We start from the raw sequence: 23,817 nt of genomic DNA, 5'->3' as shown, positions 1-23,817 counted from the left end.
TATATTTTTTTAGATTTGCCTTGAGAGAGTCATTAAACCCCTTTTGTTGACCACCAACATTATGCTTTCCATTTTTAAATTCAGAATAGAGTAGTTGCTTTGGAAGATGATAATCAGGCATCCGCACAACATGACCAGTCCAATGAAGTTGATGTTGAACAATAATTGCTTTGACACTGGTGATCTTTGCTTCTTCCAGTATACTGTCATTAGTTCGCTTGTCTTCCCAAGTGATTTGTAAAATAAAATTGAGGTACCATTGATGGAATCTTTTGAGGAGTTTATCAGTGGTCCATGTTTCACAAGCATACAGTAAGGTTGGTAGTACAATAGCTTTGTAAACAAGCATTTTTGTTTCCCTGTGAATGTCCCGGTCCTTAAACACCTGCAATTCAATCAGGAGAAAGCTGCACTCGCAGAGCTCAGGTGAGGCCCTTGTGGAAAGATAACTGCCCAGGTAGGAGAAGTGATCAACACTTTCCAGCGTTACACCAGTGAGTTGGATTTGTGGCACTACAGAGGGGTTGTTTTCTGCCTGTTGGTGCAGCACTGTGGTTTTTTTGGATGTTGATCTTTTCGTAAGCTTCTGCAAAGATATTTGGAGGTCATCTTCAGAGTGCACACACTACATTATCATCAGCGTACTGAAGCTCTATGATGGAAGTTATGGTAACCTTACTCTTTGCTTTAAGCCTACTCAGACTAAAGAGCTTTCCCTCTGTTTGATACAATCGTACCTTGGTTTTCGAACAGTTTAGTTCACAAACAACTTGGAACTCGAAAGCCGCAAACCCAGAAGTAGGTGTCCTGGTTTGCAAACTTTGCCTTGGAAGCTGAATGTCCGGCGCGGCTTCCGCGGCTTCCAATTCGCTGCAGGACACTCCTGCAGCCAATTGGAAGCTGCACCTTGATTTCCGGACGTTTCGGAAGTTGAACGGACTTCCGGAACACATTCTGTTCGAAATCCAAGGTACAACTGTATATGATTTCTACTCTGGTGGGGAGTTTCCCTTCGACAAAATGTAGGATCATGGCAGCGAAAATAATAAATAGAGTTGGGGTGATAACACAACCTTGTTTAACACCTGATCCCACTGTGAATGTTTCACTTTGAGAGCCATTGTTATCTGCGATTGTTGCTGTAATATTATAATGGAGGAGCCGAATGATATTCACAAATTTATCTGGGCAGCCAATTTTCAGAAGCAAAGTCCACAGGGCATTACAATTTACTGTGTCAAAGGCCTTAGTCAGGTCAATAAACGCCATATACAGGGGGTTGGTTTTGCTCTCTGCATTTTTATTGAAGTTGAGCAGTGAAAATCATGTCCACTATCACTCTAGAAGGTCAAAAAGCATTTTGGGATTCAGGAAGGGTAGTCTTGGATATTGTTAGGAGATGGTTTGCTAAGATCCTTGCAAGAATTTTGCTGGCCGCAGCTAATAAAGAGATGCCTTGAAAGTTTCCACAATCTGTTCTGTCACCTTTTTTAAAAGAGATTGATAATTTTGGCATCCCTAAAATCTGCTGGGATCTCCTCTCTCCCCCAGATTTTTTCGATGAGCTTGTGAAGTTGTTGCGTAAGTTCAGTTTCGCCCACTTTGAAGACTTCGGCAGGTACCCCTTTCTGGTCCGCTGGCTTTGTTGTTTTTCATTCGGTTAATAGCTGTACAAAACTCACCCAGATTTGGAGATACTGCTGTGTGTACGCACCCTTAAAGCAGGAGCAATTATAAAAATGGAATTTTCTCTAGACAATTTGAAGGATCAAAATAAAGGAAAACAATTTCTATGAAAGCATAGGAATATGAATGAAACATGGAAGTGTCATAATTTCAGAAAAGCATGCTATTCAAGCCCATTTAAGAATGTAGTTGTCTAAAGCAGGTGTCTAAAAATAAGCAGGGACGGGGACTGACAAACCTCTCTGTGCAGGGGCTCATCACCACTAAATCCAGTTTCTGATGGCCATGGCAATTGGAGCAGGCCCAGACCCCTCATCCGCCCAAGCACATGTGGAGGGATGTCATATAGGGAGCAGATTTGGGGCAAGGTGACAGGTGAGTTGTACACATGCATCTAAAGTTTTGCTAGGTCATTTCACTGACAGGGCTTCTGTACCCTGATTTGTATCGCCTGTCACGGCATGACAGGGATAAGGGAAATCACATTCTCCTTTCCCTGGGGTCCTTCAAGACACAGGTGCTCTCCTGGGCTTTGCACCTTGGAATAGTTTTAAGTATCAGAGCTTTGTTGCAGTTTAGTAAAAGTGCTTGAACATTCTCCCACAGAACCACACTTTCCATGGTTCACTAAGGAGAGGAAACAACAGTCAAACCAGTCTACATCTGCTGTGTAGAGATAGCTTATTTGTACCTTAGTATGATTGTTGACTGTATCCTGGTATTTTTGCATGAGTGTGTGAGAGAGTTGGATTTCCACCTGTTCAGTTGCTGAGGTAGCAGCTGAGCTGTAGCAAGTGGCAGGTAATAGTGTTTATCATATTTTTCAAAAATAATAATATAAATATCACAATATATTTAGCACAATATCAAGAGAACGCTGAACATACGGATATTTCACATTAAAAAATCATGTATAATTTCTTTATTTATACAAATAAAGTTAAGGATAAGTAAATTAAGAAATAAGAAAGCTACATCTTTACTTTGTACTTCCATTTTCTAATAGTCAGTACTGTACAAATCTGAGATTCTTCTTCTACAATCTCTAAGTCTCATTGTATCACTAAGTTTAAATAACTGTGCTAGTTGCAGAAACATCCTGTAACTAAAAGAGTTTCCCCCCAGTGCCCCCCCCAAAAAAATTCCCACTGAAAAGCTGGGTTGGTGGAGGGGAAGTCCTCAGAGCATCTTTACACATCTCTACTCATCTGGGCAACCCCAGAGGACTGGGTTCAAGTGCTTTAAGCACATCTGATCAGACATCTGGGGAAGGAGCGGAATGCTAAATTTATATTGGCCCCTTGGCAGGAAAATAGTGCATGACTGGTTTACCAAGCTGTTAAAGGCACACTCTGGTAAGTTACTACTTAATACACAGCCACCTGTTTTTACTTGATGCCTGCTGTGGAGGGGAAGGGTGGCTAAGGAGAAAGTGTGTGTGTGGCTAGAGCATGAGACTCTTAATCTCAAGAACAAGGGTTCGAGCCCATGGCTGGGTGAAATATTTCTGCACTTCAGGGGGTTGGACTAGATGATCCTCATGGTCTCTTCCAACTCTACAGTTCTGTGATATTTGTGTGTGTGTGTGTGTGTGTAAAATTCAACATCTACACAATCTGCTTACTGATTTCACTAAGTATACATAGGATTGCTAGCTTTGTAAAATGAGCTTCTTCTGGTGAAAGACCTTATTGGGTAGGATAACAAGGTAGCAAAATTCTTAGGTGCACTGAGAGTGTAGTTACTATTGACTAACAAAATTGCTTTGTCATTTTGAGCTGAAATTGTCTTCATCCACAAATTGTAAACTCATCAACTATTTATATATATAAAAATTTAACTTGCAGTGCTAAATTTAGAAAGATTACTCTCTCCCAGGCAAGTGCAATAAACATGAGATCATTCTTAGAGCACTTTCCTTCTATGACTCTCTGACTGTTGTATGTGACTCAAAATGTACCAAGCAGCTTTGTAGAAACAATCTCTCCCTTGGCCTGTGTCAAAATTAAGCAATGTTTTCCAAATCTGTGTATTTTTTCATATCAGTTTAACTGTCTTGGCTTCTTCCAAAGAATCCTGGGAATTCTGTTAGGGATCCCAGTTACACAGGTCTCCTCTTGATATGGCCTATGTGTGTGGACCTGCTAGAACTGGTGGCAATTTCTCTCTCCCCCCCACCCCCTTTGTCCCAGGCTTTTCATTTTGCATCACCACCAGCCCATAGAGAATATTGAAATGACCATGACTTTGGGTCAATATTAAAAAATATTTGACTGACTGATTGACACTGGGTGTGTTTTATGAATTGTAGAATTGTGGAGTTGGAAGGGTCCCAGGGGTCATCTAGTCCAACCCCCTGCAATGCAGGAATCTCAACTAAAGTATCCATGACAGATGACCATCCAACCTCTTAAAAACCTACAAGGAGGGAGAGGTAACCATCTTTTGAGGGAGCCTCAGCTATGTGTTTTGAGGACTATTTGGCTCTTTGGAATAGTTGGCCATTTCACTCTAGACTGGTGGATGGGACTTGAGACTCTCCAACTCCCATCAGCTCCAGTGGCCAAGGAGGATGGGAGTTGGGACTAGCTACAGATGGAGGGGCACAGGTTCCCCATCACTTCCCTAGAGGGCACTAACTACAGTCAAACCAACTTCAGCTGATATAACAGTATTACTATGCAAACAGTTGCCATAGTTCTTATCTTAATTATTCACAAAAGAGCCTTGTGAGTTAAGACACAATTCTTCTCAACTTATAGATGGAGGCTGAGAAGACAGGGACTTGTCCCAAGACCATCAAATTGGATGCTATCCCTGACATGTCCAAAGCTGGCTCAGTGAAGTAGGGAAAGGAAAAGGATTAATCATTTCTTGTCTAAGATGATGTGTTTCTCCAGATTGAGCGATGGCATTTTGATTTGGCCACATTGTCAGGAACTAGCTAGTTAGGAAATGAGTATTGTGAAAATCCAGCTCAACCAGTCACTTTCTCCCAGTTTCATCCACCTCATAGGAGTGTTGTAACAATAAAGAGGAATGTATGATAAGCTCCTCAAAAGGAGGGGAGGACAAGAATACAATATGCATAACCAAGCAGGCAGACCAGTAAGCTGCTTACTGTAGCAATTCAACATGAGCCCTCAAATCCACCACAGGGTGTTCTAGAGTTCACCTGGCTCTCTAGTTTGTGTAGACATCCCTCCACTTAGCCCGACAAAAATCCTGGTGTCAGTCATAGATGTTTGTCCTTTCCTTCCAGGAGGCGGAAGGGGATCTCTCCTTTGAATTTCAAAACACCTGTAGTTATTTCAGAGAATTTGGGACAGGTTTGGGACCTCATATAGAACATAGTATTTAAAAAGAAAAAAAGGGAAAGGGAAAAAAGTTTGTGTTACTACCATGAACTAATGCTTCCTTACTCCCCTTTCCTCCAACCTTTTCCCCACAGACAATGCCCCCCTTTAGCACTGGGGTCATGGGCCATCACCGGGCACGTCGCCGCTGAGCCAGTTCCCCCCTTTCCTTTCCCCACCTAAAGATGGCCAGTGCCAACGAGACTGAAGAAGCCCATGGCTCAGCGCCCCACGCAGCCTCCACCTATGCCAAGCTGCTGCTCTTGGGCCTCATCATCTGTGTGAGTCTGGCAGGGAACCTGTCCCTCTCGCTGCTGGTCTTGAAAGAGCGTGGCCTCCACAAAGCACCCTACTACTTCCTGCTGGACCTGTGCCTGGCTGATGTGATCCGCTCAGCTGTCTGCTTCCCCTTTGTCCTCGTCTCAATCCGCCACGGCTCTGCTTGGACTTACAGTGTGTTGAGCTGCAAGATTGTGGCTTTCATGGCTGTCCTCTTCTGTTTCCATGCTGCCTTCCTCCTCTTCTGCATCAGTGTCACACGCTACATGGCTGTGGCCCATCACCGCTTCTATGCTAAACGCATGACCTTCTGGACATGCGTGGCTGTCATCTGCATGGTGTGGACTTTGTCCGTGGCCATGGCCTTCCCACCCGTCTTCGATGTTGGGACCTACAAGTTCATCCGTGAGGAGGACCAGTGCATCTTTGAGCACCGCTACTTCAAAGCCAATGACACCCTGGGCTTCATGCTCATGCTAGCTGTGCTGATCTTTGCAACCCACGTGGTTTACATCAAGCTCCTTCTCTTTGAGTACCGCCATCGCAAGATGAAGCCTGTCCAGATGGTCCCAGCTATCAGCCAAAACTGGACGTTCCATGGGCCGGGAGCCACTGGGCAAGCTGCAGCCAACTGGATTGCTGGCTTTGGCCGTGGCCCCATGCCTCCTACCTTGTTGGGCATCCGGCAGAATGCTCACGCTGCCAACCGGCGCTTGCTGGGCATGGAAGAATTCAAGGCTGAGAAGAGGCTAGGCAGGATGTTCTACGTCATCACTTTGCTCTTTTTGGTTCTCTGGTCACCCTACATTGTGGCCTGCTACTGGAGGGTATTTGTCAAAGCCTGTAGCATCCCCCACCGCTACCTCTCCACAGCTGTTTGGATGAGCTTTGCCCAAGCTGCTGTCAACCCCATAGTTTGCTTTGTACTCAACAAGGACCTCAAGAAGGGCTTGATCACCCACATTCCCTGCTGGAGGACAGAGCCTGAACTGCCCAGAGAGCCTTATTGTGTGATGTGAGGAGTGCCAAGGGTTGGCTAGAAGGCATCTGCCTGTGCCAAACTGAATTTGAGTTTCATTTCTTTCTTATTTATATATCACACAAGATGCCAAAAGATGGGTCGTTCTGCTTCCCCTGCAATTTTGGCCATGGTTCCCCAGAGTACTTGGTGTCACAATAGACTATGAGCGCTTCAGTTATCCCAGGGCAAATATCCAAAACCACTCATTAACTACAATGAGATCAGAGCTGGATTCTGGTCTCAGCTCCCCTGGGGTAAATCCAAAGCTATACGATGACAGTAACTGGTCCCCAGTAGTGTTCCAGCCAGTGCTTAGAAAGGGTACAAAATATCCTGTGCATCATGGAGTTTTCCTCTTTTTATAGCCCACAAACCCTATCCAGTTGCTTCAGTCAGACACTGCAAAACTCCATAGAACCAACACCAGAAACTTCTGTGTCCATTATTTCAAAGTGTTTGATCTAGCAGCTCTAAAGGTGTGTCTGGCATCACTGAAAAGAGGCCAGATTTTTGTATTTGGATATCCCAGAGTGAAGCCAAAGCCATCCCACTCACTGGAGCAAAACCACTTCATGCTCAGCAGGGCTGATTTGGCTTTACAGCTGGAAGGTGTTGATGGAAGCAGGGCTCTGATGATGGAATCTGCTTCTGTAGAAGATTAACTCTCCCATTCAGTTATTCATTCCATCAATTAAATCAATTCCACAAGGTCTCAGAGTCTGAGGCTAAGTTGAGGGGGGCCCCACAGGGACAGGAAGGCTAGAGGGGCGGGGGAGGAAAGGAGGCAGTAGACACAGCTGTTTAAGGGAATGCCATGGAGCTAGCCTTGACTTGGCTCCTTGTCAGTCAGAAGCTGTAACCAGGGAGCCTTGGAAACCCCACCTCAGTTGCCATGGCAGCAACCAATCCAAGGCCCTGCAGACCATGTCACCCTGGAACAATGCAAGCAGGAAGATGTGGGTGGGGTGTGGGGGAGGAGGAAGCCACCAAGAAATCCTAACGCATTCCCTGAAGAGTGGGAGAAGGCAGAGACATCAACATGTAAGGCAGACAGTGGAGAGCATCCAAGGCTGCAGAAAGTGTAGGGTAACCACAGGAGAATCATGTGCAATGATGTCAATATGGCACATGCCCTGCTAAAATGGAAAGCAAAAACACTACTGTTGCAAGGCATATGTGCCACTATGCTCCCGCCACCCGTTTATTCTCACACATTCAGATCACACTGCACATTGCTTCCTCCTTGCCATGTCACATCATAGAACTGTTTGCACTGTTCTTGTGAGACAATACCAGATCATGTATGGAAAGCTCACCCTTCCCAGAGTTGCTGTCTCGTACCTCTGGGTTTATTCCAGTGGACAAGTTGTCTGTGCTTTGGGTTATTGACAGAAAGAGGACAAATAGCCCTATGGCTCAGAAAAAGGCCTGGTTGTTCTAGTGTCTCTAAGAAGGGAGTCAAGCCTCGAAAAAGGGGGTGTGGGAGGAAGTGTTGCCGTCTCTGAGAGAAGAGGGGTACACTGGGTAGAGTGAGTGGGAGAGAGGACTCCAGTTCTGGGTTGCAGTGGTTGGCTTGTTTATTTATCTATTTATTAAAGAGAAAGGGAAATGTGGGGGTTGGAACTTTTTTCATCTGAACAGATGAATGGGGCCTGAAGTTTAGAGAATCTGGGAGTCCTGAGCTTGCTGGGTTCACCCTTAGTTGTGATACCCATCGGTCCCATTTTGGCTTTACCCCTCAGGCAGGTACTCCCAAAATCCAAGAAAATGAATTACCAGACATATTGCTTGAGGAGTGAAGGTGGGGAGACATGGGACATCCTAATTCAATGGGACTATTGTTAATGCTGAGGTGCTCCTTGTGGGATGGGGAGGGGAGGGGAGAAAGGATTCAGGAGGAAAGAGGTGGTTGAGAAATGAGGCCTAGAAGAAGCACTGCTGGGAGTAACGTCAGAGAAAAATGGAGGAGGATGAGTGGAGGGATAAGTCAGGGAAAGTATTAGGAGCAGAGCACAGTTTGGGAGGTGGGAGTAGGGATGGGAGGGTGGGGACATCGCGAACCAGGTGAGGATGCAGGGATTGGGGCTGTCTCCCGCTTGTTCCCCTTCAAAGGACCCAGATGCTGACTTTTGCCTCTGAAGACAAGACTGTTCGTCTTATCCTCCAGTCCTGCACCCACTGAATGGCCTTAAATCACTGGCCAGCATTATGGCCACCCTGAAGAAAACTGTATTTGAAAAAATATGGGAGATGAACACAGATTATTTCCAGGATGCTTTTTCTGGAAAGAGACTTGAAAGAAGTTGAGATGTTTTTGTTTTTAAAAAGGAAATCGAATAAAGAAATTGCAACTTTAGTGGGAGAGGGAGGGTTTGGGAGGGGCACAGGACAGATGGATGGATGTGTGTCCCCTGCAACATACGCTTCTGAACTTCTTTCAGATGGGGGCAGCTTGGGGGGGTGGGTAGGGAATGTCTGGATTGAGGGGTGGAAATTGATTTTTGGGGTGGGGACTCTGTTCTATCCTGCCCCACCACCCCCTTTTTGTGTCAAATTTGTTTCCATTCCCTCCTTTTTCTGGGGATTTTCTCATTTTCTTTTCCTTTCCTTTGTTTTTTTATATAAATATATAAAAAACATGGAATGAAATGCAAAATTCCTGGGTGATTCTTTTTGAGTCAGAAGCAAAAAAAAAAAAAAAAAAAAAAAAAAGGTGAATACAAACATTCCGCTGAGGGCTAACATGACATGGAAGACCCACGATCAGAATTCCCAGCAGCGTTTTTAGGCTTAAGGCAGCCCTGCATGTGTTATACTTCCCCCTGCATTGCACTACTTCTTTGATAGAAATTGCCCCCCCCCCCAGGTACTATTAGGTATGGAGGGAGAAAAGACAGGTATGTTGTGGGTACTTGCCCTCCCTTCCCCTGCTTCTAACAACTGGTGGGGGGGGGGCGTAATTTCCCTCAGGGGACCTGCACAGGAAAAATGCTTAATTCCTCTCTCCCTGTGCTGGGGCCCCAATTATGTCATGTGAGTTGAACCTGGAAAATATTATCACAGTTCTTGGAAACTTCAATTTTGACCAATGGAAAGTTAAAGAGCACGAGGATTATAGTTGCCACCTTTACTGTGTTCAGATGGTGCTTTTGAAAGAGCAGAATGCCTTTTCCAACAGTGAAAGTTCAAGACTGCAAAGTGAAAGTCTTCTTTTGTGCAGAGTGCCTTCCTCTATGATGGGAAGCACTTTAAAAACGTAGACAGAATGCCTTGGCGTATAAGCAGCGTGTCCCCTTCAGCTGTGGGGAAATAATGGAATCACCAACCCCACAATTTGTTGTCACTTTGCAGACTCCTCTTCTGGCAAATGGCCAGGATGAAATGTTGACAAATTGACAATCCTAATGGGAATTCTCAGCTGTAATCCCAGATGGGATTTAATGCAATAAACAACTTTGCACATGGGAGCCCACTTGCATCTGCTTTCAGTGTTAGGGCCCCAATATAGGGGCAAATGATATTAATGCATTTGCATGTAGATGCACTGGCCAGTGAGACAGAAGATGTCTCTCTCTCTTACTTTTCCCATACCTCCAATCTAGCCTTTATGATTCTGGATGCAACACAAAATTACCACTAGGAAGGCCTGAGCCCCAGCTCTTAAATAATAAAAAATAATAAACCCATAATGACAAAGGCAGCAAAAACTGAACATTTGAAAAGCTTTTGTAAATAAAGAGGTCTTGATCACCTGGCAGAAGCCATCTAAACCTGGCTGGCAATGATTTCTTAACGGGCCCAGCAACAGCGGCTCCACCACTAGCACAGCCCAACACTAGTCGTAGGGGTGGCTAGTCTCTCTTCTACCCCAGGAAGAGGCTTTGGCTGAGCCCTTCCCTCAGGCTCCTCAGCCACTCACTACTATTTGTCTGTGTCTCCTACTTGGCAACAAGTGGCGGAAGGGTGTAATAAAGAGGCAGGGCCAAGCCTCTCTTGCTGGTCCAAATGCACAAGAGGTGGCTAGGTGTGTGACAGGGAGAAAAGCCATAGGAACAGGGTGGTATTGTTATAAAGGCTTTTGGCCCATGACTTGTGATTGCCTATCCCTAGTGTATAAATATGGTCTTCTCTAGAAAAGCTATTCTATATGGGCACTTCCATACTGCTATTTTTGATCACATGCCAGCAAATTCTAAATGTGCAATTACAGTCGAGTAGGGAATCTTATGCAACAAGTCCACTCCCCCAAAAGACTGGACATTTTGTGTTAAGTTGATGGGGAAATGCACTAGGATGAGCAGGATAACACTTGATGTAATGTCAAATTTGGCTGCCCCACAAACAAATGGGGATGAATGTTCACCTCACAAACAGAAGGTACACAGAAGAGTGACAACCTATAGCTGAGGGAACAAGGGTGTCTCACATCCCATGGATCTCCTTAATATTTTTACTCAAACAGAGGCAGCCATGTTTCTTCTGGCACTTAAGCCCCAACTCTGAAAGCTAGAGTTGCTTTGCTGTACTGTACTTTGTTTTACCAACCCAATCAGGAAACACATGCTCTGGCAGATAGCCAGTTAAGCCAGTCCCAGAAAAGGTGCATTGCTTTTGTCTGGTCTCCAGAGCTGCTAGACTCCATCGTAACATGCTCTGCTCACATTCCACCAGATTTTTTCTGTCTGCCAACCTGGCTCCATCCACAGCACCTATCTTGAAATAAGAAGCTGGCTAACCTGACACAAAACAAAGAAAAGTTGACACGGAATTTAGAGAGACTGCAGTCATCCTTAATATTTATTTATTTCTCAATCAATCAATCAATCAATCAATCAAAATGTATATACAATTTGATAGTAAAGAAACCTCCAAGCAGTTTACCAAAATGTGTTGGTGCTGCACTATAAATGTAACAGGTTTCCCCACAACTGTAGGGACCTTGCCATCCTCTGCTGCATTTTGAGGTGACCAGGGAAAAGCTACAATGCTCTTAACTGTGTGGCATTTCAGAACTGCTGTATTGGTGAGAGGGATACGCCACTTTCCATTCTTGAGAAGGAAGGTAGGACATAAATGTAATTTAGCACAGGAAACTTGGTTTTTATTTCTTCTAACCTTGAAAAACCCCTCAAGGTATAAATAAAACCAGTAGCTTAAAATATTCATTATTTTTTAAAATTACAAATTTAAATGCAGGTCAACTTTACATATCTGGGTCAGCCTGCTGAAACAGATTTTTTTTGGCAGGTGCCCCAAACAGTACAGCAAAGGCACTTGCTTGATGTCAAGGTGCAACTTGTGGGGGGGGGGGTCATCATAGGAGAAAACATGCCAATGTAAGCCACGTTTTAGCAAAGACAAAAAGATCTTTATAAAAAACATTATCAGCAGGAGAGGCTATTTGGACAATGGTGTGCTAAAGGAAGAAAAGGAGACTGCAGAGCTGAATGAATTCCTTGCATCTGGTTTGGAGTGGAAGCTTGCAGGATCTTGGAGCTCACTTTCACAGGAAGGGAGCCTGAGGATTTGAGGCAAACAGCAGTGACAAGATGAAATTCTAGTCCCTATGGGGAAAGGCTAATCTGAGGCCTATACCATCTGGTATCCTATTGGCTTGGCAGCCACCCACTTGGCTTTAAACTGCCTTAACCCGTTTCCTGTGTTCCCTAGGCAACCCCCCCCCCATATTTTAATGTGAACATTTGTTTCAGGCAGTGATCAATATCACAATGACTTATCTTTAGGGCAATTAGCATATGTAAATGAAAACTACCAACCACCAGGATAGCTGACAATTAATTTAGAGCCTGTACAGAACACTTCTATTTCAGAGCTGCCTGGGCTTCAGTCTTGAGGAATCCCAGTTGACAAGGACAAAGCTTTGGTTGCACAACCTCCCTATCATCCAACTGCTTCTTTGGCTTTCCACAAATCAACCCTGGGAGAAGAATCCTTGCTTCCAAAAGCTGGATCATAGAATTGTAGAGCTGAAAGGGACCCATGGCAGATAGCCACCCAACCTCTGCTTAAAAGTCCGCAACCTCTCGTGGGAGGCTGTTCCACTGCTGAACAGCTCTTACTGTCAGAAAGTTTTTCTGAATGTTTAGTTGGAATATCCTTTCTTGTAACTTGAATCCATTGGTTCAAGTCCCATCCCCTGGACACTAGACTTCTGTTGATGCAGCCCAGAAGAGCATTAGCTTTTTTGGCTACTGCATCACCCTGTTGACTCATGTTAAGCTTGTGGTGCACTAAGACCCCTAGATCCTTTTCACATGTACTGCTAGTAAGCCAGGTGTCCTCCATCCTTTATTTGTGCATCTGGTTCTTCCTGAAGAACCTAACATTTGAGCTAATTTCCTGCAAGACGTTGCAGAAATCTCATGGGATGCCACATAAATCTTCTGAGTTCACCAAGATCTTGCCAGAAATCAGGGCTGATGCCAGTGCTGCTTCTCTGCCAGTGCCAGAGGTGCCAGGGGCCCCACAGGGCACCACCTTAGGGACTTCTGCCTCATGGCCCTGGCAAGTGGACCACAGGTCTAAATTGTAAAAGAGTGCCATACAGCAAATATGCCACAGCCTCACAAGTTTTTGGATGGCATTACCTGGAAGCAGGTCAGGAATGTTGTGTGAGAGTGAAGCAGGAATGGAGACCTGTCTCTAGACCACAAGCCAAGCCTGTTGACGTCCTGCTCCTATCCAGGTATGGCACAAACTCAAACTGCCAAGGCACTCACCTACCCACCAAACGGTCACCTATGATTCAGAAAGAACACTGACACCCCTAGATACTATCACTAGTCCCTGGTTTTTTTAGTGGAAGCTCTCTTTATACTGCCCTACAATTCTGTCTTCCCCCAACATTTAGCTTAAAAGGCCAAAGTTGTACTGTGCCAGTTTCTGTGAGGGGCTGAGATGCAAATGAGGTACAGGAGTCTATTATTTTTAACATATTTAAGTATTGTCAGACAATGTTCTTCATCCAGCATAATGGAGTAGCCAGTACTTACTTCTAAGCTAGATGAAAAACAAATCTCTACATAGAAATTGTGGGCAAATCCTAAAATGAGTTAAGGTGTAAAAAGGTTAACGTGAAATTACTATCGGTATTTGGATTTCAAAGATAACCCTAATCGTTGAAAATGTAATCTACATTAAAAAGTAACTTATTCTCAGTTGTAGCTGAAAAGGCCATAATCAAGTTCTCTGTTTAACGTAATATTATTTGCATGTACAGAATGACATTTTTGAGTGTCCCAAGTGCTTTGCATATTACCTCAGTAACTCCTTGGAGACACCACGATAAAATCTGAGGGCTCTGAGGGAGTCGGAAGGGACATTTTAAATGTGGTGAACTCACTCCTGCTCTTCTTGTCCTTGTTCTTTGTAACATAATACTTCCTTTACCACTAGAAGCAATCTCTAAGAGAAATTGCTTCCATCTTCTTCTCTACAGGTCCAGCACCCCCAACAGGCATACTATAAAATGAAAACCTGCTTCCATAGCCTGTGCTCACATTGCCACCTTGTGGAACCTGCTCCCACAGAAGCCTTCCTTTTCCTACTCCAGCTGCAACAAACTCTCTTCATTCCTTTTCTACACAAACATCACTGTAAGACTGCACCATACATGCACTCTTAGGGGAAAACTCTTTGCCACATAGGATATTTTCAGCTTCCTCAACAGGTGCCTTATTATACTACATTTATTTTTATTTCTAAGCCCAGGTAAAAAATGAAGGGCTATTCCAAAAATGCCTCTTGATCCTTTTTATCAAGTTGCCTCATCAGGACAGATTTTTCTTGCATTGAGACAGATACTGATCTCTGTTGCCAGGTGCTGTCTCCTTCTATCAGCAGTAGCTCTCCCGGTCCTCAAGAAAAACTATCTCACTGCTGCCTAAGATCCTTTTATCTGGAGTCGATGGAGATTTAATGCTATGACCCTAACCCTACTTACCTGGGAGTAAGCACCATTGAATTGATAAGTACTTAAAGGTAAAGGTACCCCTGACCGTTAGGTCCAGTCATGGACAACTCTGGGGTTGCGTGCTCATCTCACTCTATAGGCCGAGGGAGCCAGCGTTTATCCGCATACAGCTTCTGGGTCATGAGGACAGCATGACTAAGCCGCTTCTAGCAAACCAGAGCAGCGCACAGAAATGCCGTTTACCTTCCCACCAGAGCGGTACCTATTTATCTACTCACACTTGACGTGCTTTCAAACTGCTATGTGGGCAGGAGCTGGGACCGAACAACGGGAGCTCACCCTGTTGTGGGGATTCGAACCGCCAACCTTCTGATCGGCAAGCCCTAGGGCTCTGTGATTTAGACCACAGCGCCTTAGTTATGAGTAAAAAGGGATCACTCCTTTGTATTATTTTGTAATTTGTTTCTTAAAAGAATGACACCGGCATATATACTTGCACCAGGAATGTTCAGAATTATGAGATGCTGCCATTCTAGTGTATTATAGCACATATAGATGCAGCCGAGAGCATGCCACGCACTGCTTTTGTGCTCTGTCTACTGACCCAGAGAATAAACAGCAGTGAGGAACTGGAAGAAATTTCAGCCTCATTTTATGGTCACTCCCACTCAGTCCAAGTGTTCTACAAATTCCTGCCCTAAATCCAACTGAGTGTAAAAAAAATCTTTTGGAAAGAGCCTCAGCACATTGGTGGAGCACTTGCATTTGGTTTTAGATTCAATCCTTGCCACCTCCAGCAAGGGCATAGATCAGGGGTAGGCAACTTAAGGCCCATGGGCCGGATGCGGCCCAATCACCTTCTCAATCTGGCCCGCTTTGGTCCGGGAATCAGCGTGTTTTTACATGAGTAGAATGTGTCCTTTTATTTAAAATGCATCTCTGGGTTATTTGTGGGGCATAGGAATTAGTTTATCTTTTCCCCCCAAAATATAGTCCAGCCCACCACATGGTCTGAGGGATGGTGGACCGGCCCATGGCTGAAAAAGGTTGCTGACCCCTGGCATAGATGGTGAACACCTCTACATATGATCTGGGAGAACTACTGTGAGACGCCTGGGTAGCTCAGTTGCTTAGACTGTGGTGCTGATAATGGCAAAGTTGCAGGTTAATTCCCCATATGGGACAGCTGCATATTCTTGCATTGCAGAGGGTTGGACTAGAATCCTCCGGTTCCCTTCCAACTTTACAATTCTATGATCACTCTATGATCTATGATCCCTAAACTACATGGGTATTTGTCTGTGACCCATGCTTTAGACTGAATCAGACAAGTATCACTGTAGTTTATTCTAACAATGGTTCTTCCAGATTCTGTGCAGAAGCGCTTTCCATGGATGTGCTCCACCAAAGAGCCAAGGCTGTTCCTGAAAGAAATGTGTTTACACTCTACTGAGTTCCAGTGCAGCCTCCTCATGTCAGTTTCTGTCCTGGACACAAGCCTCCTTTACTGTCTTTTGTTTTCTTAGGTCTTCTCCCTTTTATTTCCAAGTCTGGAAGGAGCTGCAACATTCTGCCAGGGTTTCTGCATCAGGCATCGAAATGTCCAGAAACTGCCTACCTTCTGTCCTCCCAACTGGAAAGGCAGCTCGTCGCTTTCCCCTCTGCCCAGGGACATGACGCCATACTCGCCCTGCCATCACTTTACACTGAGTTATATTTGCCCTTTTAATGTCCTTTCTCGCATCCTGGAGAGGTCCTTTCCGAACTCTTCGCAACCTCCCCCCCCCGCGCCTTATTATTATATTTTTATGAATTAAATCTGTGTACTGCCCTGTAGACCTGAGGGCGCTCCACAGCAAAGCATTCCGAAACCACCCGGTGCCTCCAGCAGACGCGGCTGCCGCTTCCCTCCGAGTCCTTTGCGAGCCCGGCGGAGAACAGGCGTCTCCCAGGCGAAGCTGGGCGGCCTCCCTCGCGCGGGGCTTCTGTGAGGCGGAGGGACATCGCGGACGCAAACGGAACGGCCTCTGGGGCCGGCTCTCGAATTTCCCGCCCGCAGCGGCCGAAGGTCGCCTTTCGCGCGCCTTTTGTTTCCCGCCGCTTCTCTCGCGGGAACTCCGCCTCGCGTCCCTCGGCGCCTGCGCCAAAGGAGCACAACCGCGCCCGATTAGCCCTGGTGCGCATGCGCTTCCCACGCCAGAGGGGAGAACCGAGATGCTTCGTACTTCGCCGGACATGGCCGAAACGCGGCCCGTAGAAAAGACCTCGCCGGGGATTGGGCGCGCGAAAGACTCGTTGACCTATCAGTGTCCGCCTGCCTCCCACGTGGGGCAGGCGGGAGGTGGGACCCCAGCCAGCCAGTCAGCTCCGGGGCCGGGCGCGGGAGGGCGAAAGCTCTGTCGTCACTGGCCCGCCCCCGCTCGCCAGGGACCAACCAGCGGCAGCTGCGCAGGCTTCTCGCGCTCGGGCCGTTGGCGAAGCCCGTTCCTGGGGCGCCCCTCCCCCCTCCCCGCTGGTCCCGGCGGTTGGGCTCGCGGCGCGCCAAGGGAGCGAGCGGAGCCGGCCATGAGCGGCGAGGGCGGGGCCTGGGACCCGGCGGCCGCCAAGCAGCGGCGTCTGGACCCGGCGCGCCAGTCGCAGAAGGAGACCGAGGCCGCCCAGGCGCTGGCCGACATGACGGCCTGGAGCGGCGGGAGTCTTGGCGGCGCTGGCCGGCAGGGGGCGCGCGAGGCCGCCGCCGCGCCGGAGGACGCGGCCGGCCAGCAGGGGGCGCGCGAAGCTGCCGCCGCCGCCGCCGCCGCCCTCCTCCCCCCGAGCTCCCCCGCCGGGGACTCGGGCGCGGAAGGGACCCCGGGAGCCGCCGGCGACGAGGCCAAGGGCAGCCCCGGGGCGGGCGACGGCCGCGAGAGCCGGAGGAAGAGGAAGGAGGCCCGCGAGAGGCGGAGGCCCGTCGAGGCGGAGGATGAGTGCTCCATCATCTCGGTGGGGGAGGACGACGACGACGACGACGAGGAGGAGGAGGAGGAGGAGGAAGGCGAGCCCGGAGGGAGGCCGCCGCCGCCGCCGCGCAAAACGGAGCAGTACCTGGAAGCGCTGGAGGCCGTGCAGTTGGAGCTGGAGGCGGTGAACCAGCAGGCCGGTCGCGCCTTCGCCCAGCTCAAGGCCAAGTTCGGCCACATGCGCCGCCCGCACCTGGAGCGGAGAAACCTCATCATCCGAAATATCCCCGGCTTCTGGGTCACGGCCGTATCCTGCCGCCGGGAAGAAAGCGGGGTTTGAATCAAATAAAAAGCAAAATGAGGATTGTGCTGTTTGTACTGGGTAGGGTGGGCAGGAGCGGGAGAAATCGGGGCTGGGCCGAAGCTGCCCTACGCTTAGTAGGGTGACTGCTCTGTCCAGCCCAAAGAGGACTGCCGAGGCTTCTCCGAGGTTTTAGGCAGACGAAGAGTGCCCTGGGTTTTGAAAGTTAAGGCCCTCTGTATCGCTGTCCCGGAGCCTTGGGAAAGCAGTTCTCTCTTGTTGGGCTATTATGAGCGCTGGATCTTGTCTTGGCCAGCAAGAAGCAAATTGCTTCCAGAGGCTTCAATAAGGTATTCCTGCCTTTCTGGATTTCCTCTTGTCCTTCTGCCTTGGCAGGAAATGACAAGCTTTAGCAGACTACTAGGAATTGCAATTTTTATATGCAAATTTTCGGGAAAGTAGTTGAGTGGAGATCGTTTTCTTGATGTGGAAGAGAGTTCCTCAAAAATATATAGTTATCTCTTCCATATGATGGATGTAAGAAGTGCAGTCTCAGATTTTCCTGCTATTTATTAACTATATTTGTATATACCCCTTCCTACCAGAATCTTGGACTGCAGTATGTCGGTTTCCTTCCTTAACTTTAATTTTACAGTTTCTCAACCATCCCCAACTTTCAGCCATGATCAATGACCGGGATGAAGACACCCTGAGCTATATGACCAATCTGCAGGTGACTTCAGCAAAGCTGGTGCATGGGGGCATTGATAGATAGTCAAGTTATGGAGGGAAGGAATCCAATTGCAGCCTGGAAACCTGGGTTCTTTCTGTTTGAAGGACAGTGCCGTGGGTCAAAGGTTTTGTGCTAGCCTTATGATTCTGACATTCTTTGATATGCCAGGTTGAGGATTTCACCCATGCAAAATCAGGCTGCAAGATCAAGTTCTACTTCAACAGCAACCCCTACTTCCAGAATGAGGTCATTGTGAAGGAGTTCCAGTGCGGTTCATCTGGTATGCAGTAGGGACAATATTTATGGGAACAGAACCCCAGATATGATGTGCTGTTGTTCACATCTTCTCCATTTGTGTCTCTATCCTTTCCAGGAAGACTAGTGTCCCACTCTACACCTATCCGCTGGTGGCGTAGCCAGGATCCAATAGCACATGGCCGGAAGAATTTTGGCCGCAGTTTCTTCACTTGGTTCTGTGACCACAGCTTCCCAGCAGGGGACCGTATTGCCGAGGTGGATAGTATACCCTGTCCTAAATTGCTCCTTGCATCCTTATGTCCACACTCTTTAAACTCTTTTCTGCTTTCTTATAGATAATTAAAGAGGACCTCTGGCCTAATCCGCTGCAGTACTACTTGATGGGGGAAGGTGGTGAAAATGGTGAAGAAGACAGGTGAGGATGATTTGGTTGGTTGTTTTGCTGGCCTTATTCCTACTGTGTTTTCCAGGGGGGAAATGAATTGGAAAAAGATTCCTTTGCAAATAAGGGTCATTAGCATCTAAAATTGTCTGATGCCTGAGTGATCTAATTTAGTAAGTAAGCAAGGTTTATTGTACTAGCCAAAGGCCATGACAAACCATACAAACACTATCATGGAAAGAAATATCGGTAAAGGTAAAGGTAAAGGTACCCCTGCCCGTACTGGCCAATCGTGTCCGACTCTGGGGTTGCGTGCTCATCTCACTCTAGAGGCCGGGAGCCAGCGCTGTCCGCAGACACTTCTGGGTCACGTGGCCAGTGTGACGAAGCTGCTCTGGCGAGCCAGCACCAGCGCAGCACACGGAAACGCCGTTTACCTTCCCGCTATAAAGCGGTACCTATTTATCTACTTGCACTTAGGGGTGCTTTCGAACTGCTAGGTGGGCAGGAGCTGGGACCGAAAGAAGGGAGCTCACCCCGCCACGGGGATTCGAACCGCCGACCATACGATCGGCAAGTCCTAGGCACTGAGGTTTTACCCACAGCGCCACCCGCGTCCCAGAAATATCTGTATAACTATATAAAAAAAACAGCCACTTCCTGAACTGTCAGAATAAAATGCAGATGCACACATAGATTGGGGACTCCACACAGAATCTAATTTACAGTGGTGCCTCCGGTTATGAACTTAATCCATTCTTGAGGTCCGTTCGTAACCGGAAACCACTCGCTTCCGAAACCATTAGCTTCCGCTAATGGCGCCTCCCACTGCTGCTGCGCTGCACTGAGTGTGATTTCCGCTCGGATCCTGGGTCAAAGTTTGCAACAAAGGGCATCTACTTCCAGGTTAGCGGAGCACGTAACCCAAAGAATTTGTATGGGGGACGTTGACAACACTGTAGTGTTTTTATTATGTAAATAATAAAACAGAAATGAAAACTTGGAAACTGCCAAGGCGGCCAATATTTTTTTGCATCCATTTATAATTACTAATGAACATATGAAACTGAAAAGTAAAGTACTGATAATGGTTTCCTGTGAATGCACCAGTCCTACCTCCTTTACTCTTCCTTGCTAGCATATGACAGAAACAAGTCATGATCCCTGGCTTTTACATCAGAACCAGGTATCATGGGTTTATTTTACTCCAAACTGCTCATACTTCGTTTGAGTGAAACAAACCATGATCTCATGTTTGGACATGGTGCTAAGCCAGGGATTGTAGTTTGTTTCACTTCTGTGCTAGTACAGAGGGGTAAGGTAGAAGAGGTTGGTTACATGGCTCATGAATGATAAACCATTTAATTATGTTTTACCATGACATGCAGTCTGGGCCACTGGGTCTATTGGGTTGTGGTAGGAGTGATACTGTGGGCAAGAATAGAAAGCTGCTGTTGTGTGTGTATGTGAACTCTGTCAAGTTTTGTGGCAGTAGAAAGTGCATGAAGTCGCAGGGAGGCTGACTTATGAAGAGAGGGATTAGTAATTTGTAGCTGGGAGGCCAGCTGAAAATGATGGATAAATGCTGACACATTCCCTCCTTCCCTTGATGTTTAGTGAGACAGAGAATGGTGATGACTTTGTGGTGATTGTAGATGATGATGGTGAAGAAGAGGATGCAACGGATGTGCATGAGATCATGGATGAGGAGGAGGGTGGGCGAGGTAAGTAGTGGTGGAATAGGGCTGCCCCCTCCCAAAAAAAATTGTGGCAGCTTCTGGACATCAAAGAGAGTATGCTAAATCAAAAATTGTCCTGGCAAGTCAGGGCTTGGGGCAGGGAGGAGGGAGATGTTGATCCAGAAGGGAATAGATGGCTAGCTTACCTCAGAAGCCAGGGAATGGGATTGAGGAACAGTGGAAAATCAGAAACGGGAAGGAAAGGGCAGTTCTGGTTGGTAGGCTAGGATAAGAAGTATCTTGATGTATCCCACTTTGCTGATACAGGTGAAGCTGTGGAAGAGGTCCTGAGTGGCCAAGAAGAGGGTGTTACCGGTCCCAGCTCCTCTCTCCGTGAGGAGCCAGATGGGAAAGATTCTGAGGCAGAAGATGATGGCTAGATCATTATGGAAAGACTTTCTGGTTGGACTTCCTCATGGTGACCTCAGTGGCACTTTGACCAATTGCACTTGGACATGGCGGGATGTGGTGGTGGGAAGTTTCAGGAGCAGTCACATTGGTTATTTTGTACCTTTATTTATTGCAGCGACTGCATTTCCCTCCCTGCCCTGGGGGTGTGTATGTTGCCACACACCAGCACTCCCCCATCCCCATTGTCTGATGCTTAGCATCTCTTCCTACCTGCCTGCATGGGGGCTATATGCATACTTGCCCTGTCCCCTGTTGGCTACTCAGGGTATAGCCTGCCCAGTGGCCTTTTCAAAACAGCTCAGGGTTCCTTTCTTCCATTCAGCATTATTAAGCTGCTGACTTTCACACCTTCCCTGCACTTCTCCCTGTGAGGATTCTACTCATCCTGTAAACACTTCAGCTTTAGAATGCCCTCTATAGGCCAGTTAGTGCCTCCTGCAGTTGAAACATAGCCCTTACCCTGCTTCCTCCCCAAAGAGTAAAGCCCAACATTTTTGGAAGTCTTCTGACAATAGTACTCTGCCAATTCTCAATGGGTTTAAAATGGTCCCTGCTGATTCAGATGCAGGCCTTGCACCTGGAGGCTTTGCCGAAGCAATAACAGCTCCCTAGTTGCACAATGTTCTGCTTGGGGTTGTTGTGTATGAGGGAAAAGAATGGCTGGCTGGGAGGAGGACTGAAGCGCTCTGCTTTTGTGCCCAGGGATTTCGCAAATGTTCTGGGGTACTGTGGTGGTGTGGGAATATTTCTTGCAGCAGCATGGCACTATAGACATGTATGTGATGTCACCCCACCTTTAACTATGTATTTATGCATAGTTTCCTAGCAATGTTTCTAAAGCATCATACCTGGTTGGACCCCTTCCTTATCCTTATCCCCATGGAGGCTGCTCTATGCAATGCTACTGATATTTGTAGAAAGGCAACTGTTTTCCTTGGCTGAGTTTTTTGTATATTTCGTATCAGGACTTTGTACGTTTGTTTTTTTTTTTACTACAAAAAAAGCACTTAATATACAGAGAGCTTTCCAACTTGGTGTGCGGCTCCTTTCTTCCACCAATGCTTGTTGGAGGTCCACAGCCACAGCTATTCGCAGAAAATGTGTAGAACACAGTTATGCAAATAGGCATGTTCCATCAACATACTTCAGTCTGCACTATACATTAGAGTTCTTTGCAGTACTTTATTGAAAAGAGGGGTAGTGTTGAGCAGTAGGAGAGTGAATAAGTGTGGGAAGGTGATTGCTGAAATTTGAAAAATGGGCTGATAAGGTATTGGTTGTAAAAGCTGCACCTCAAAGGGGTGATGAGTGCAGGTTCAGCATGTCCAGCCACAATATTTTCAGAATAAGTCCCTAAAGAGCCCCCTCCACACACATGGGACTTTGATTTAAGAACTTATTAGGGAAATGTTGCCAGTGTGCAAGGAAGTACTCTGGCTTACAAGAGAGGTTAAAGATAAGATAAGATAAGATAAAAATGTTTCTTTGGATGTGTTTGAAGCAAGAGGAAGAACAAGCAAGTCATAGATCCTCTGTATGGAGAAGACTGAGAAATCCTATTGGATAACAGAAGGCAGAACTGCTCAACACCTACTTTGCCTCAGTCTTCACCCAAAAGGAAGGCAGTGCCCAACCTGGTAATAACAGAATAAATGATAGAATAAATAAAGGAGGGAGCTGCAGCCTTAAAAAGGAAAAGAGGTGGTAAGGGAGCCTGATGAGCTGCACCCAAGGGTACGAAAGGAGCTTACAGAGCTCCTACAGAGCTTTTGTAATTGAGAATTCTTGCAGAGCAGGTGAGGTCCCTGCAGACTGGAGGCAGGCAAAAAGTGGAAGAAAGACCCTGGTGACCAGTCAAGATTGACTTTGATACCAGGAAAGGTCCTTGAACAGGGGAGCACTTGGAAAAGGATGCTGTAATCACTAAGAGCCAGCATGGTTTCTGAAAACAAGACATGCCAGATTAATCTCTTTTCTGTTTCCGAGTTACAAGCATGATGGCTATTTCTCAACAACTAAACTAAGATGTACAAACATTAAACTGCCAAATACCAGCAACACTGGCAGTTGTTAAAGCCTGTCAGTAGTGGAATCATGTTTTGGTTTATTAAGAGTGCATTGATGGGGGGGGGAAGGCTTTTTTGCTTGCTGCTTCTTTTTAAATTGCATCCAATAAAGCATCTCAACGTGATTTCTCAATGCAGTACAAACCACATACAAAACTATTGCATACATAAAAGACTTTAAAAAATCAAATTCAGATACCGACTTGGTATCTGACCAATTCCTTGAACTTAGCTCAGTAGCTAATGCAGCCAGTGCAATGCTTTCAGTAGTGGCATAATATTATGGTGATATTCTGCCCAACTCTGCAGTTGAGCCATCACATTTTGCACTAGTGGCACCTTCCAGGTCAAGGGCAGCTCCACATAGAGCACATTGCAGTAGTCCAATCCGGAAAGTAGTGCATGGACAACAGACAGTGGCCAGGGCCAGTAGCTGTCTTGCCAAGGTTGGTAAAAGGTTGAGTCACAGAGGTCACCTGGGCCTCTAGCACCAGAGATGGATCCAGGAACAGCGTCCTCCCCCAACCTCCTGCCCAGATCCTAAACCCGCTTGTTCAGGGGGAGTTTGAAACCATATAAAGTCAGCCCATCAGGTTGAGTTACTTTAGACTAGCCATGCTACTTCTTAAGACGCAAGACACATTGGACGTGGGGATGCAGCCGCCGCCTCCTTTTGCACTCTGGAGGGACTCGGCGCAGGAAGGAGGCGTCCT

The 23,817-nt window shown here is 46.7% G+C and overlaps 2 protein-coding genes across 4 annotated transcripts in view; both read left to right on the top strand.

The window, feature by feature from the left end:
* LOC310752230 (putative G-protein coupled receptor 173) overlaps nucleotides 1-8,998 on the top strand; it is a 101,821-nt gene extending 92,823 nt beyond the window's left edge. For 2 of the 3 annotated variants that reach the window (XM_083592174.1, XM_083592173.1), the window contains one exon: nucleotides 5,138-8,998. In XM_083592174.1, the coding sequence (XP_083448300.1) occupies nucleotides 5,228-6,340 (1,113 nt within the window). In that variant the 5' untranslated portion in view covers nucleotides 5,138-5,227 and the 3' untranslated portion in view covers nucleotides 6,341-8,998. Of the gene's footprint in view, nucleotides 1-1,807; nucleotides 2,062-5,137 lie in introns of those variants that run through there. The other variant, XM_083592175.1, reaches the window with a different exon arrangement.
* A 7,486-nt stretch (nucleotides 8,999-16,484) lies between these two features.
* Nucleotides 16,485-22,068, top strand: TSPYL2 (TSPY like 2). The gene is made up of 7 exons (XM_083592221.1): nucleotides 16,485-17,521; nucleotides 18,171-18,248; nucleotides 18,417-18,528; nucleotides 18,622-18,761; nucleotides 18,842-18,921; nucleotides 20,506-20,612; nucleotides 20,895-22,068. The coding sequence occupies exons 1-7, from the start codon at nucleotides 16,490-16,492 to the stop codon at nucleotides 21,005-21,007; spliced, it is 1,662 nt and encodes a 553-aa protein (XP_083448347.1). The 5' UTR covers nucleotides 16,485-16,489; the 3' UTR covers nucleotides 21,008-22,068.
* Nucleotides 22,069-23,817: the final 1,749 nt, after the last annotated feature.

Source organism: Podarcis filfolensis (genome assembly GCF_964270895.1).
Source record: "Podarcis filfolensis genome assembly, chromosome: 17".
Taxonomy (NCBI): Eukaryota; Metazoa; Chordata; class Lepidosauria; order Squamata; family Lacertidae; genus Podarcis; species Podarcis filfolensis.
The sequence above is the reverse complement of the archived record's forward strand: the minus strand, read 5'-3'. Positions and strand labels throughout refer to the sequence as shown.

Bases quoted from the DNA above. Each gene is read 5' to 3' on its own strand.
- TSPYL2 (XM_083592221.1), top strand. From the start codon at position 16,490: ATGCTTCGTACTTCGCCGGACATGGCCGAAACGCGGCCCGTAGAAAAG. The intron at 18,922-20,505 runs GTGAGGATGATT...CTTGATGTTTAG, and splicing joins GAAAATGGTGAAGAAGACAG to TGAGACAGAGAATGGTGATG. The intron at 20,613-20,894 runs GTAAGTAGTGGT...TTGCTGATACAG, and splicing joins TGAGGAGGAGGGTGGGCGAG to GTGAAGCTGTGGAAGAGGTC.